We start from the raw sequence: 14369 nt of genomic DNA, 5'->3' as shown, positions 1-14369 counted from the left end.
CCTTCTGCCCACCTGCCCAGAGGCCCTCCAAGAAAGAAGGAAGCCACAGCCAGGAGCCCCAGGGCCCCCGGGGCTTGATCCAAGAGGGCAGTGGGACCCAGGAGGTCCTGCTAAGGACGCGGGGCGCCCTCAGCCCCACCTGCCAGGCCCCTGCTCGGGGTTGGGGCCGCGGCACAGCCACGCCCTGGGTGGGGTCGGGCAGCCAGTGCTGGGTCGAGTGAGCTTCTGAGACGGGGGCTCCTTGGGGCTGCCCCGGACTGGCAGGGGCCCCAGGTACGGGTGAGGAGCTCCCGGGACACTGACTTCGGTGCTGACACCACAAAGCCCCAGGCGAACGGGGACAGGCTGGACGCCCGCCCAGTGGGCCCGAGCGGCGGCAAGGGCCAGCTCCAGCAGGGCGGGCTGAGCTGAGCGCGCAGGAGGCCCCACCAACAAGCCCGGACACGTCCTGGCGGCCAGGATGGCGGGGCTCCGTGGAAACCACAGCAGCAGGACTCGGCGCCAGAGGACACCGCCAGCAGAGCTCAGGCCGCGGCAGCCCCTCGCGACCTTCAGCGTGACCGTGACTTGGGACAGTGGGGGCAGAGGAGGCCCCAGGTGCAGCTCCAGGCTCCGGCGCGAAGACCCCGTCCCTCCATCCCTCCCGTCCCTTCTCCGACCACAGCCGGGGGCCTCGCCCGCGGTGACGTGGCCCCAACAGGCCTTCCTCGAGGACCCCAGAACCACAGCAGAGAGAAAGCGTCCGTCAGACACGGGACAAAACTATCAAAGGAAGACGTTTTATTTTCAAGTTTCTATGGAGATGTTACAAACGATGCAGACTTAAAAGAAAAAAAAACATTTAAAAATTTTAAACTACCATTTTAAAATAAAAATATGATTAGGTAAGATAATAAATAATGACATCCCGCGACACTTTGAGATGAAGGTGTGTCGCGTGCCTCGGCTGCAGGGACCCTCGCCCAGCCCCGGCCCCGCCCGGCCGCCAGGCTGCACGCCCACCCGGCATTCTAATGGTGTAGGAATGAAAGGGACACACCGTCCAAATCTTGACTTTATTTTTTAATATAAAAAATGCCATTTTGGAAACCCACCCTACCTTTTCCCCTAACATAATGCTTTACCTCTTAAAAATAAAAAATAAAGTACTAATTCTATATACATCACGTGTACCATACAAAAATGTATCCAAAGTTTCTATTGCTACCAAAGTGTTCTAAATTAAAACAAGTTACAGAAAGCCCCTCATTGTAAACAAAAGATTACAAGTTACAAAATCAAAGAACACAGCCAGAGTCATCTGTACAACAACCAACACATCCTGCTCCCGAAGCAAGTTGGATTTTATGTCCTGTATAAAACGCATATCAATATACTTCTGCCAATTTATCTCTCGTTATAAAGCAAATGATACACTTTCTACAATAAATAATCCGCTGGGAGGCACGCCCGTGGGAGGCTGGCGCGGACAGGCGGAGGCTGGCGCGTGGTCGAGGCTGGCGAGGCCCAGAGGAGGCGCTGCCCCAGCCCTCACGGGGGCGGCGGAGTGTTTTTGGTGATTTGCAAGTGATGCGCGCGGCATAAGTTTATTCTCCACCTCTTTCCACAAAGTACCATTCAAAATAATGTCATTTTCTTTCTTAAAATACACATTTGTCATTGTAAATTTACATCCCGTCTATTAAATAAGTGGTACTCTGTGTAAAGAGCATGATTTACAAAATTATTAAACATTCAAAAGTCTTTAAAAAAAAAAAACAAAAAACAGCTACAGATCAAAGAAAGTGAGGCCGGCAGCGCCCTCTGGAGCGACCCGTGAGGGGCACAGAGCTGCACTCGGGGGACGCGCCCACGCCATTCACAGAGCGCCCAGACAGGGATGATTTCATAGAAAACTGGGAAATAAAACCTCCCCCTCCCTGGGAGAAAGAATTAAACTACACCTAAAAATCAGAATAAGTTAAGTGGTGAACAATATACAGTATGTACAGCGTATCGACACTATGGACAAGGCCACAGCCGCGTCAGTCTATGTCGCTGAGGTCACTGGCCGGCTCCCCGTGCACGCGGCTCAGGTGGTTCATGGCGCGGTCGAAGGCGATCCTCACCGCCTTCCGGATGCTGGAGTTCCTCCCCTCCATCATCTTCAACTTGTCTATCGTCTCGTCAATGCCAAGGGGAACCATCTTGGACTTCGGGAGCCACTGCCTTTGAAGGAAGAGAATGCACTGTGAGGATGCGCAAGCGTCAACCTGCCCCTCGGCCACCGCACACACACGCAGCCTCCACGCCATCGCGCACTTCAGGCCAAGCGGCATCGCGGAACGCGCCCGAGCACGGGATCAGTGGTCACCTCCTCTATCAGCGTCACTTCCCGGGGGTCCGCTGCAGCCCTCGGCCGTCCACGCCACACCTGAGTGGCCACCACGGGGCACACGCACACACACAGACACACGCACGGCACGTGCACTCACACGGCAAGGAGTGGAGGGCCGGGCCACGGGTCCGGAAGACCCACTGAGCCACAGGGAATGCAGCAAGGGGGTTGCCCGGGTCGGGGGGCAGCAAGACACACAAGCCCAATGCAGCCGCACGGGACACCGCGGCCGGCTCCCCACTGAGCAGCCTCGGGCACAGAAAGGGCCACAGTGCGGAGGACAGACGAGCCCGGCGCCAGAAGGGCGGGGGGGCAGTTCCCGCGGGCACTCAGGTCAGGGTCTGGACCGCGGCCCGTCGGGGGCCAAGGCAGGGGCATCCGCTGGCAGAGCACAGGGGTCTGGGAGCCCGTGGGAGGCCCGTCGGGACCACACGGACCCACCCAGGGCCCGGCGGGCACTCACCAGCTTCTCTTGTTGTCGAAGAACAGGACGAGGAAGAGCTTTTCGTCCGCCTTGGTCTGCATGTGCTCGCCGACCTTCAGCACGTCCAGCGGCGGCGCCGGGATGGTGACCCCGTTGTGGTGGCCAGGCACACGCGGCATCTTGGGGTCGATGATCTGCCGAGGGAGGACACGGGGTCGCGGCGCAGCCCTCGCACCCCGTGCCCTGGAGCAGGCCAGGGCCTGACGAGAGGGGGGTCTCAAGGAACTCTGCCCACACCCCGACACCCCCGTGTGCGTCTCCCGGCAGGTGGTCACAGGACGCCTGTCCCCAGGGCCCGGGGACACGGCCACGTGGCTCACCAGGGCCGGGTACGAGGGGTAGCCGCTGCACTTGGCCCACACGACCTTCAGGGGCTCGAGGACGGAGGCCGCGGCGTCAGTTGAAATCCACATGCTGTTCTGACCAACTTCTGAGGAGAAGAGGGAGAGAAAGGAGTCAGAGGGGCAGGGCCCCCGGGACCCAACACGCTGCACAGCTGAGGCCTCCCCAGGGTGGCAAGACGGGCCTTGGGGGTGCGACCGGCCCGGCCTGAGGGCGCGAGAGCCCGGGGGAGGCAGAAGGCCGGCCCAGCGCCCACAGTGGTGCTTAGGGCCTCCGCACCCGCCCTCAAGCCGCGACTCCAAGTCGCCCTGCACCCCACCCCTCCCCCAGCTCTAAGGCCTCCGGCCCCCAGGTCCCCAGCATCTCCCACTCCGCGCACAAGACGGTGGCGGGCGTGGACGCACCGGCCGCGATCCGGGCTGCCTTGGCGTAGTTCCCGTTCTCGATGCAGGAAATCAGCGCGCTGCGGTCCTCCAGCGTGTGCCTGCGGACCAGGGCGGGCTTGCCCCGGCCGCACGGGGGCGCGCTAAAGCTTCAGGAGGGAAAGAGGGGCCCATCAGAGCCCGGCCGCGGGCCCTGCACGAGGGGAGGCGGGGAGGGGTCAGGAGGGAAGGGAGACGGCAGGGCCGTGCTGGCCACCTTTTTTTTTTGGGCCCCACTGTGTGGGATCTTAATTCCCCGACCAGGGATCACTCCCGGGCCCGGCAGTGAGAGTCCTAACCACTGGACACCAGGGAATTCCCAGCCACCAACTTGGTAAAGGCAAGACTCGGCAGGAAAACACCAAGTATAGACGTCACTCAAGTTAGACTTCTATGGGGTTTGCCTTCCCACTTCTGGTGAAATTCTACAAAGCAGATCACTGCGGAAGAGACACTGCCCCCGAGGGAGGGACGGAGGGAGGGAGGGACGGAGGGAGGGAGGGACGGAGGGAGGGAGGGAGGGCGAGAGGGCGGCTCGGGGTGGGGCCCACCTGGAGTCGCAGAGCGGGCTGCTGCTGGAGGAGACGCTGGACTCGGAGGCGCAGCGGCGGCGGGGCGCGGCCGTTCTCCCCGGGGCACCGCCCAGCTCCTGCTCGCCCCTCGCGGCCCCAAAGCCATTGGTGAGCCCTGCAACACAGGCGCACGCGGCCTTGAGCTCAGCTCCCCGCGGCAGGTGCCCGCACCACCACCATCTCTAAACCGGGGACAACGCCAGACAATCGCGCCCTGCCCACCCCAGCACCCAGCACGCTCAGAACACGGGGACAGGGGCACGGGGGCACCGAACGGAGATGACAAGGCACGGCGAAGTCAGAGCACACTGGTCTCCAGAAGGTGCTCTTAAAAACAGGCCCCACAAAGGCAAGGAGGGCCTCCTGCGACTCCTTCCTGGACGGTCAACGCCCGCCGACAGAGGCCCCAAGTCTGGGCGGGGGCCCCCGGGGGGTGGGGGGAGGGGAGCCACGGGCTTCTGGGGGATCAGCACGTCCATGTCTAAGGAAAACCTTCTTTCAAAACAAAGCACTAGCAGGAGCCCCCAAAAACGCTCACGACCTCCTGAAATCCAAGACAAGCGTCTCGTTCACGTGGGCGCCCTGTGTCCAGACGCCACCGAGACCACCAGCACCAAGGCACACGGGTGAGGACGCGCCACCAGGGGGCCAGAACCCCCCAGCAGCCCAACAAGCCAACGGCTTCACCTTAGCACCTGAGAAGTGTTTCAATCGAGGCAAATCTCAAAGCCAAACCACACATCCTGCCCCCAAAAAGTCTGACGCCAGCAGGAGGCAGGAAGGACACCCCAGGTCAGAAGGGGCCGCGAGCTGCCGCCTTTGTCCAGCGCTGCCAGGCCCAGCCCGGCCCCTCTGGGTGCGGCGGCTGCAGGGAAGGCGTGTTTTTTCCCCAGAAAAGAATCCCACTCCTCGTGCTTCAAAATTTTTTAAATCCATTTTTTCAAAAAATTTTTGAAGTAGTTAAGCCAGATTACAGGGGATTCTCATCTGCTTCACGTTACTTTCCTGCAAACAAAGGGAGGTGAGTAAACCTAGACAGACATCCGCGGGCAAGTACAAATGCAGGAACAGAGCGCGCTCTGCTGCTCCCGAAGAGAACAGAGCCCCCGACTCTCCCTAAGCGAGCCAGTCAGACGTCCTGCTCCATCTCCGTCAGACCTGACACCACTAGCTACAGGAAAAGCTTAGCGTTTTCCGTTTCAAACCTAATTCACATTGTACCTGCAGGCAATGGCGGGTGCTGCACTCATCTTCAGAACTTGGACCAAACCACCTCAGGAAGGCAGGCCCATGAAACAGAGCGGCTGGGCCAAGGCTGTGGGGCTGAACCATGGCCGCTTCTGGTGGTCCCAGCCCGTGGGGCCCATGTCCACCAGGAGGGGCCACGCTCACGCAGGCGCAAGCCCAGCACCAGCGCTGCTACAAGATCCCACCTGTACCCCCCGGGGAGGGCCCAGGACAGCACCCGACACTGGGCCAGGTCCAGACGCACCGTGTGGCGACAGCCCAGGGGTCAAGGTCACGCAGCCACCAAGCTGCTCCAAGCACAGCCAGCGTGGACGGCCTCCCCCTGCGCCCAACCTCCCGCCGGCAAAGCTGGCTGCCCATCCGCCTCTCCTGGCAGAGCAGGAAGAGGGGCCCTAGAAGGTGACGGGGAGTCTCACCGCCTGTGACAGGTACCCGGCGCCTGGGAAGAGCTGGGGCGAGCAGTGCATGGGGCCTGCCATCCGCGACCCCCCCCATCCCAAGGCAGGAGGCGGCAGCCAGGAATGGCAAAAGGAAGGGCAGCGCACCCGTCACAGAACACGCGTGGTGAAGGTCAGACGAAGGACAGGCCTCCTGACTACGGAGAAAGGAGAGGGGAAAGCGGCCCCGGCTCCAGGGCACCGAGCAAGCCTGCACTCATGTCGTCCCCGGGAGACGGCAAGGCATCACCCACATGGCACGCATGGTGACAAGTGACACCAGGGGAGAAGACCCAGAAGTGGGGAGTCCTCAGCTGGGAAACAAGAGGACACACGCCTCCAGGGTGACCAGCTAGTCACGTATGGTTTTCCCCGTGTCACGCACTGAGCAGCAGACAAGCCCAAGGGCACGAGGCCACGTGGCCAGAGCAGGGCCAGCCTCCGCAAGCCACCCCACGCCACCCAGAGACCTGCAGGGACCTGAAATGCCACTCAGTAGGGCAGGGTCACAGGTCTGCACAGAAGTGGGCCCAGAGCCACAGGCAGACACAGGTGCCCCCGCGGTGCCTCCGAGAGCCAGGTTAGTGCCGGGTGAAAAGTGCCTTCAGGGACCGGCCAACGCCCCCCAGACATGAGCTGCACCCCCAGAGCCCCTGGGGATCAGGGCTGACGCCTCGGGCGATAGAGGAGGCACCCCGGAGTCGAAACTCCCTTCTCTGCCCCAAAGGAGGGCATGCCGAGCGGGGAGCCCCGGCCCAGCTGCAGCTCAAGGCCGTCCAGGCGCCCCCAGGCCTCCCGAGACGCGGGTCATTAGTGGCTGCAGCGACCTCCATCCTGAACGCCTCGCACCTGCCGGGTGGCAAAAAGCCTCCAGGTGCTCCCACAGGGGTGCCGAGCACCCGAGGTCCACCCCACCACGCCCTCGCCGGGCCGCGAAGACCTCCTGGACGGCAGCCCAGCAAGAGGCACAGCGACAGGAGCGGCTGCGCCCCCTGCCACCACACGGTGTGGACGCAAGGGGTCCCCTCACACGACACAGTGCCAGGGCCAGTGCGCACAGGGACTGCAGCCGGCTGGTCGGAGCAGGGGGCATGCCTGTTATTTTGGCTCCAAGATTTTATTTTTACTGTTGGCAACAGAATTGCATTTTTTATGCGTTTTTCCACCTTTCAATAAAAACACAGAAGCACATCAAGTAAGATCCCAACACCCTGCTTTTGCCCAGACCGGCTCCAAGAAGACGCAGCAGCGTGCAAGGCTCGCCAGGACGCCCAGCACGGGACGCCCCCAGGCCCGCAGCCAAGACGGCCGCTCGTGGCGACCAGAGACAGAACTGTGCCTCCCCGAGAGCCCCGGGACGAGCGGGAGAAGAAGCCAGAGGAGAGACAAGCGAGGGCGGGCGGGCCCGGCGGGAGCCAGGAGGCGCTAACAGCAGACAGCGAGGGGACACGGGGCTGATGCCACGTGGTCCGGCACCGTGTGTGGCCTGCACAGTCCTTCCCGAGCCCAGCGCCCAACCCAGAGCCCCTGGTCATCTCAGACCGGTCCTGTGCCGGCCGAGGGCGGGTCAGAAGCTCTATCCACGCGAGTCATCTGTGGACGCAGCACGCTCTCCAGGCACCTCGGCCCAAGGCTTCCTTCTGCATCGTCACCCTATCCACGGGGAGGCCGAGCGACGTCCCAACCAGGTCCCAGACAGCTGGAGGACAGGCGCCGCCCCGGCACCTGCGGGCTTCTGGCTGACTTACAGAGGGGCGGGGGGGGGGCGGGGGGCACGGCTCCTCCGAGGGCTGCTGTTTGTGTTTTTGTTTGGAGGGCGGCTGAACGGGTGCTTCCAATGTCATCCACAAGAACTGGGTGAAATGCAAGGGTGCAGGGATCCTTCTGCGTTCCAAAATGACCGCATTGCACAACTCCAGTCCAAGGTAAGAGAAAATAATTAGGATTCAAAGAGTGAACTACCCAGCGTGTTAGTAGTTAAAACGAGAACCTGGAAACCAGCGAAAAAGCCGTTCAGTCGGAACGCAGGCCCCGCAGAGCAGCCTCCTGCCCGAGCAGCCTGCAGACACGGCGACAGACGCAAGCGCACACGGCCCGCCACGCGCACGACGGGAGCCGCGCGCAGGCATCTCAGGCGAGGAGACGGGCAGCACGGTGTCCTGGCCTGGGGCCCACGAGCCAGCGGTCACAGAAAGAAGCCGGGAGACCACGCAGGGCCTGGCGGCACGGCTCCAGGAGCAGCAGCCAGCGTGCCGACGCCGCCCGCGGGCGCTTCCGAGGAGAGGCCTGAGTGCCCGGAACGAACAAGGCGGGGTTCACCCTAACCTGGAGGCCTTGCAGCACACTGTGGACACCCGCGGGCTCCCTACGAGGCAGAGCACGCAGACGGACCCTTGGAAAACAGAAGGTTCGGAATACCCCAAATCCTGAGACTGCAAAGACTGCCGCTCGGGGCAAGGGACCCGGCCGCGGAGCCCACGAGACGCCCGGGCGACGGGCCAGCCGAGGGCCGAGCAGACACTGAGGACTCACCGCACACCACTGCAGGCACCGCCGTTCTGGAATGGGAAGCAAAGGGCTCCGTCTGAGCCAGGCCATAGGGGTCGACACCTCGGACGCGCCCCGGCCCTCATGCAAAGCCTGCGGGAAACTCCCGACCTCAACCATCACCACTGAACACCTGCAAGATCCTCGGCTCAGCCGCGAAAACCGGAAGGAGCGGACGTGATTTTCTACACACGGAAACCGGAAGGAGCGGACGTGATTTTCTACACACGGAAACCGGAAGGAGCGGACGTAATTTTCTACACACGGAAACCGGGAGAAGCGGACGTGATTTTCTACACACGGAAACCGGGAGGAGCGGACGTGATTTTCTACACACGGAAACCGGAAGGAGCGGACGTGATTTTCTACACACGGAAACCGGGAGGAGCGGACGTGATTTTCTACACACGGAAACCGGGAGGAGCGGACGTGACTTTCTACACACGGAAACCGGAAGGAGCGGACGTGATTTTCTACAAGGGACCTTTGGTGAGGGAGTCCAACAGGGCCCCGAAAGCCCGGCGGTTGAAGGCCCATGGGGGGCAACGGTTCCAGAAGAACAGCCGGGCGGCGAGGGCCACGTCGGGGCCTGGCAGCCCACCCCCCGGACACCAGCTTCGCCAGGGGCCCCTGACCGCAGTGCCCTGCGAACGGTGCACCAGAACACGACGCCCTGACTCGCCTCCCGGTGCAGATGCCGGGACCCTCCAGTGCGCTTGAAAACCAAGCCGAGGCTCTTCCGCTAAATTCGGCCGAGAAAGGCCCCAGGCTAGTTAAGGAGCCCCGAGCACTGACACAGGCTCCACCGTATCTGTACCCTGGACACACTCAAGCAGCTGGCAGCACTCAGAAATAAAGTTTTAACGAATTATCAAAAAACACCAACTTGATATTGATCCATCGAACTAAAAGCACAAAATGTAACGTTTCAATAACCCTAATCACGTGTGCAAAAGTTTACTGTGGAAGGACAGCCAGCCAGGCGACACACCTCCCCGCACGCCGGGCTGCAACCGCCCGCCCCTCCAGGGTGGACGCCCGGGACCGAGGCACCCAGCCGGCCCCACGAACCCGTGGCTCAAACTGAGTCAACCGCCGGAGGAGGAGACGCACTTCTCTGCCTGGATGCGGCAGACAGAGCAGCAGCGGACACGAGCCGGCTCTGGTCCACGTCCGGGACCAAAGGGAGCTCAGACCGCCCCCAGGAGACAGCCCCGCGGGCCCGCCGCCGTGGAGGGGCGCGGACGGCAACCGGCTAGGCGACCAGCACAGACACCCCTCGCCTCCTGGCGGAACGGCTGGAAACTGGCTCTGAGAGAGCGGGAAGGTGCCTCGGCAAACTAAGCCGGAGGGAAATTCCTGGCGCAGGGCCAGCACAGGGGTGTCTGGGTGAGTGAGTGACACGATTAAGCCGTAGAAGATTAGTAGCAAATGAGAAACACTTTCAAGTGTTATCTCAGCAGGAGATAACCCATCGTGGGAGTACCAACCAAGCCACACAGGACAGCGAGAAAACGTCAAAGGACGCTTTAAGCAAGTGGGTGACACGCCGCATTTAGCCCAGACCCTGTGGGCCTCAGAAGGGAGGCCTGCGGGACGCCCGCCGTCACCTGCTGCACCTGGACCCAACCACACGGACAGCACAGCCAAGCGCCAGCCACGCTCAGAAGGCGGCCTGGGTCCAGGCTCTCCAAGGGGAGGGACAAGCAGGGCCCCCAGCCCCCAGGCCCCCCAAGGTGGCGCCACCTCAGACTTATGATTCAGGGCTTCTCAAAGCAAAACACCATCTGTCTTCTTACGTGGACAACAAAGTGCAAAACACCGAAGCTGCTGGCACACCCCACCCCCCACCCCCGCCGCCCACTCCCGCCCCGCCCCGAGACAGAACGCGGCCGGCGCGGCATTTACCTGTGTCCAGGCGCTTTCCCGGGGACCCCTCCTCCACCTCGGAGTCGCCGCAGGTGCTTCGCGACCTTTTTCTTGGCTGCAGAAGAGTCTCCAACCTCGGAAGGACTACAGACAAAAAGGTTTTGGTCCCTAGCTGAGGAGAAGTTGGCTGGGTTTCAGTGTTCTTGGCAGACTTTGGGGGGCTTACACTTTTCGATTTGCAGAAGAGAACAGAAGTGCGTCTGTTTACATCGCTTGATGGCTCCGCCACCGCGGAGGCCGCCGCCGGCGCATCGCCACTACTGGCGAGGGTGGGCTCTGGAGGGTGTCCGATTACCAGTGCGCTCTGAGTGCAAGTGCTATGTGATTCATTACCAAATGTGACTCTTTTGAATAGTTTACTCTGCTCTGGGTTGAGTTCTACTGGTTTGAGGGTTGGTGGTTCTGAATTAGTCTCCGAGTTTGAAGGAAGAGGTAATGCATCTGATGGTTCAAGTTTAGGGGGAGATTTATCTCCTGAAAAAATTATAAATAAAGTGATTTTTGAAAACTGATAATTATAAAATCTATTATAAAACTTACTATAAATGTGAAGTCCACCAAAATACTAATTCAATCAAGGAAACACAGCATCACACACAACTGTCTGCAAGCAGCCGCGGGTTACCCTGTGTGCGCTTCCCTGACACCGAGGCCGCGGCGCCTGGCGCCCAGGTGTCCAGAGCTACCCTCTGAAGACAACCCTGAGGACCACCGCACGTGCGCCAGCGTCAAGTCATCATTCGAGTTCATGACAGTTTCTGCAATCAACATCCACTTACCTTGAGGAAGAAAAATATTTCACGTAACTAAGGGGCTCTAAGCGGGCATTCCCACAGTCCTGACCTGGTCCACAAGGTTAGCAGACAGAGGAAACAGCACGTAGACCTGACTTCTGACCAGGGCACTCTAAGTCGTGTCAAAACCAGGGAGTGGTGAGTGGCTGCGAACGATCCAGGAGAGCAGGAACACTTCCCACTCTGTTCTCAGATACACTAACTTCTGTGCCACCTCCAGAGACATTACAACCTAAGTTCTTTCTCCTAAGTCTGACTTTAAATATAAAAACACAACCTCTGGACAAAGACTGTTTTAACCTCTTAAGAAAAAGGCTTTAAAAGTTACTAACATGGGAACAAGACGCCTGAGAGCCGGCCTGTCAGCCCCGGGCCCCGAGAGGCTGGAGAAGCCTCCCCAGGGAGGGCTGGCCGGGGCGGGCACAGCCTCTGGGATAAAGCCACCGAGGCTGCTCTCCAGGCAAGGCGGATACTGGCTTCAGGACGTATGACATAAAACCAGAAGACACTAAGTAGCACGTATCATCACAAAGTACAGTTTCTATTTTATGAAGCCTGCACAGCTCCCCAAAACCGTCTAGAACACATAAGGTTAATATTTTAAATCCAAAGTCATTCTGAAAATGAAAAGCTACACAACTTCTAAGGTTCGTTTACGTCTCTGAGCAAATGTTTCGAGAATTCTCCCAACTTATGGTGAGGAGAGCCTGCCAGGCTCGGAGCCCAGGAGGGTGGCACGGAACTGCAGGAGCACTCTGCCCAGGCAGCTGTGGTCAGGCTCTGCCCCAGAGGGGCCTTCGCTTTCAACCGCCGCCCAAAGCCTGTTAAGGCACGTGACAGCGACGCAGAAAATGAGCAGAGCGCCTCTCCTGGACCACAAGCTGTTAGAAGCATCAGTTTCAGGAGACACTGACTCATCTTGCGCATGTGTGGAAACGCTAGGGCCTGAGGCCCACTGCTGGCGCGCGGCTGGTGAGGAACCTCCCCCGCCCGCTGCTCGTGACCACGTGGGGAACACTGACCAGGTGGGAACTAGGGACATGCAGAGTGACCGCTGGGAGGCTTCCTGTCACTCACTAGGAACACCAAGGGCATCTTCCCAGGGGTGGGGCCCTCCTCCCTCCCTTTCCCCCACCCGCCCCCAGACCCACAAGGGCTCTCGTGCTGACCTGACAACAAGGTGTCAGCATCTGCCACAGCCTCGGCAGGCAGGGGGACGCAGGGGTGGCAGTGCCGCCCCCCCCCAGGCCCCCCCACTCAGCAAGCGCGCTAGGCGACCTCAGGCCCCACCCCCAGGCTTGGCCGCTCCTGCTGGGGCAGCCGCCGCCCCGCAGCCCCCCGCAGGCGCCCACGGCCCTGGCCGCCCACACACGAGGCCCCGGACCACGTGGTCCACAGCGGACTGCGCCCACACCCAGCCTGTGCCAGCCGCGGGGAACGGGGGGGCTCTTCAGAGGGGCCACCCGACCCTCCCCTCCCTGAAGGCTACGCTATGGCACAGGGCCCTGCAGTCTGCCGGGGCGGCTCACAGAGGCATGTTCCCAGGCCTCTGAGGGCCGCGCAGATGCAGAGTGGGCGTCAAGGACAGAAGCTGCTCAGGTGACCCGGTGCAAACCACCCCCACCACCAGCTGCGGGACCCTCGCAGGCCACTGGCCCCAAGCCTCCGTGCCCTCGTCCGTCAGACGAGGACAGACAGCACAGTGACCAATGACCCCGCCGCGCTCGCCACGCTCAGAGCAGGTGCCAAGCAGAGCCCTGGGGGGGGCGTGGGGGTGCACACGGAGCCGACATGACAGCGCAAGTCCCTGTACAGTCACTGGCTGCGAACAATCACGCCGCTTAAACGCTCGTGAAAAGCGCTCGATTAACTTCTAGAACAAACGCTCTTCGTTCGTGGCATAAACGAATGCAGAGCACCTGAAATCCTGTTCACAGGAGCTCATCACACACAGAACAGCCCGGCGGCTCCACTCGGGGCACCCCACCTGCCCCACTGCTTCGGGGCATCTGCAGGGCAGCTTCTCCACCGTCCACACCCGTGGCGCCAACCCGCCCAAGAGACGCTTCCAAAGCAAAGCCACAAACGGCCCGGGGAACCAGCGAGGCACCTGTCTGGACGCCGTGCCACCGACCCTCCCGAGTCAGGGGCCCCTGTCCTCACTCGAGCCTCCAGCTGACCCTGGCAGCCCCTTTGGAGCCTCCAGGGAAAGAGACGGGCGCAGGCTTAAAACAGCGGAGACAGGGCTCGAACCCGACACTGGACCAAAGCCCCGACAGCTAGAGGCAGAGGCCCCTCAGCGACCCAGGCCCACGGCCTCGGCCATGCCGTCCTCACTGCCCTGCCCGCACCCCCCAGCTGCTCGACGGAAACCTCACCGTGTGTGAAACCGACGACCCGGGCACGAGGCTCCCCGGCTGACGGCCCCAGACCAGCACCGCACAGACGGGCAGAGTCCGCGGGCGCCCGCCCCAAGGTGCGCGGAGCCCCACGCCCGCCGCCCCTGCCTGGCGCCTGACGCCAGCATCTCCTCCCTGCTCAGGTTTCCAACAGAAACCCGTGAACATTAAATCACAACTAAGACCGCGTTTGATGTTGAGAAATCACCACTCTTTCAAGCGCGACGGATCGATATTGTGGTCCTGAGTCTTTCAGAAGATTCTTGAGTTTTGCCCCGGGACGGTGATCCCAAGTACACGTTTCTACACTCGCTCACAAACGGTTGCTTCCGCCGCCTCCACCAACCTCTGTGTCAGCCACACGACTCCAGCCCCAATGTCTGGAGGCCACGCCGCTTCTTCACGGGGGGCGCCCCCCACCCTCCCTGACAAGCCCGGCTGTTTCTCCTCTCCACCCACACCTCTCCTTCCACGTGTCGCTCCTAACCAGCACGGCCCCAGGCCTCCCTGCTCACATCTGCCGGCCGCGCCTCCACCTGCTTCCTCCGATGTGGGCCAGCCCCACGGAACAGCGAGAGGGGCCGCCAGGGACGCCTGCCCAGCAGGAGAGCTCAGAAGCTGATGGCGGACCAACCTGTCGACACATTCTCCCCCCAACCCACTCTTTTGCACAAGAAGAGAAACGCATGCCCTCAGCCGGAGGGGCAGCTCGGGCAGCGGGAAGGGGCCAGCTGGCAGGCAAGCAGGTGCCCATGCCAGAACCCACGCTCCAGGCCCACCCTGCACCCCGAGGACCCCTGAAGGCACAGAAGGGGGCA

At 61.4% G+C, this 14369-nt stretch overlaps 1 protein-coding gene across 4 annotated transcripts in view; it reads right to left on the bottom strand.

Moving 5' to 3' along the window:
- Positions 1–765: 765 nt before the first annotated feature.
- BRD1 (bromodomain containing 1) overlaps positions 766–14369 on the bottom strand; it is a 34828-nt gene continuing 21224 nt past the window's right edge. Inside the window, exons 8-13 of one of the 4 annotated variants that reach the window (XM_079936589.1) lie at positions 10338–10832; positions 4177–4312; positions 3608–3735; positions 3182–3291; positions 2841–2995; positions 766–2208 (exon numbers count right to left, since the gene is read on the bottom strand). In XM_079936589.1, the coding sequence (XP_079792715.1) occupies positions 2025–2208; positions 2841–2995; positions 3182–3291; positions 3608–3735; positions 4177–4312; positions 10338–10832 (1208 nt within the window). In that variant the 3' untranslated portion in view covers positions 766–2024. Of the gene's footprint in view, positions 2209–2840; positions 2996–3181; positions 3292–3607; positions 3736–4176; positions 4313–10337; positions 10833–14369 lie in introns of those variants that run through there. The other 3 variants (XM_079936590.1, XM_079936591.1, XR_013830449.1) reach the window with 3 other exon arrangements.

This window comes from Stenella coeruleoalba (genome assembly GCF_951394435.1).
Source record: "Stenella coeruleoalba genome assembly, chromosome: 11".
In the NCBI taxonomy this organism is placed as follows: Eukaryota; Metazoa; Chordata; class Mammalia; order Artiodactyla; family Delphinidae; genus Stenella; species Stenella coeruleoalba.
This window is presented reverse-complemented; position numbering and strand designations above follow the sequence as displayed.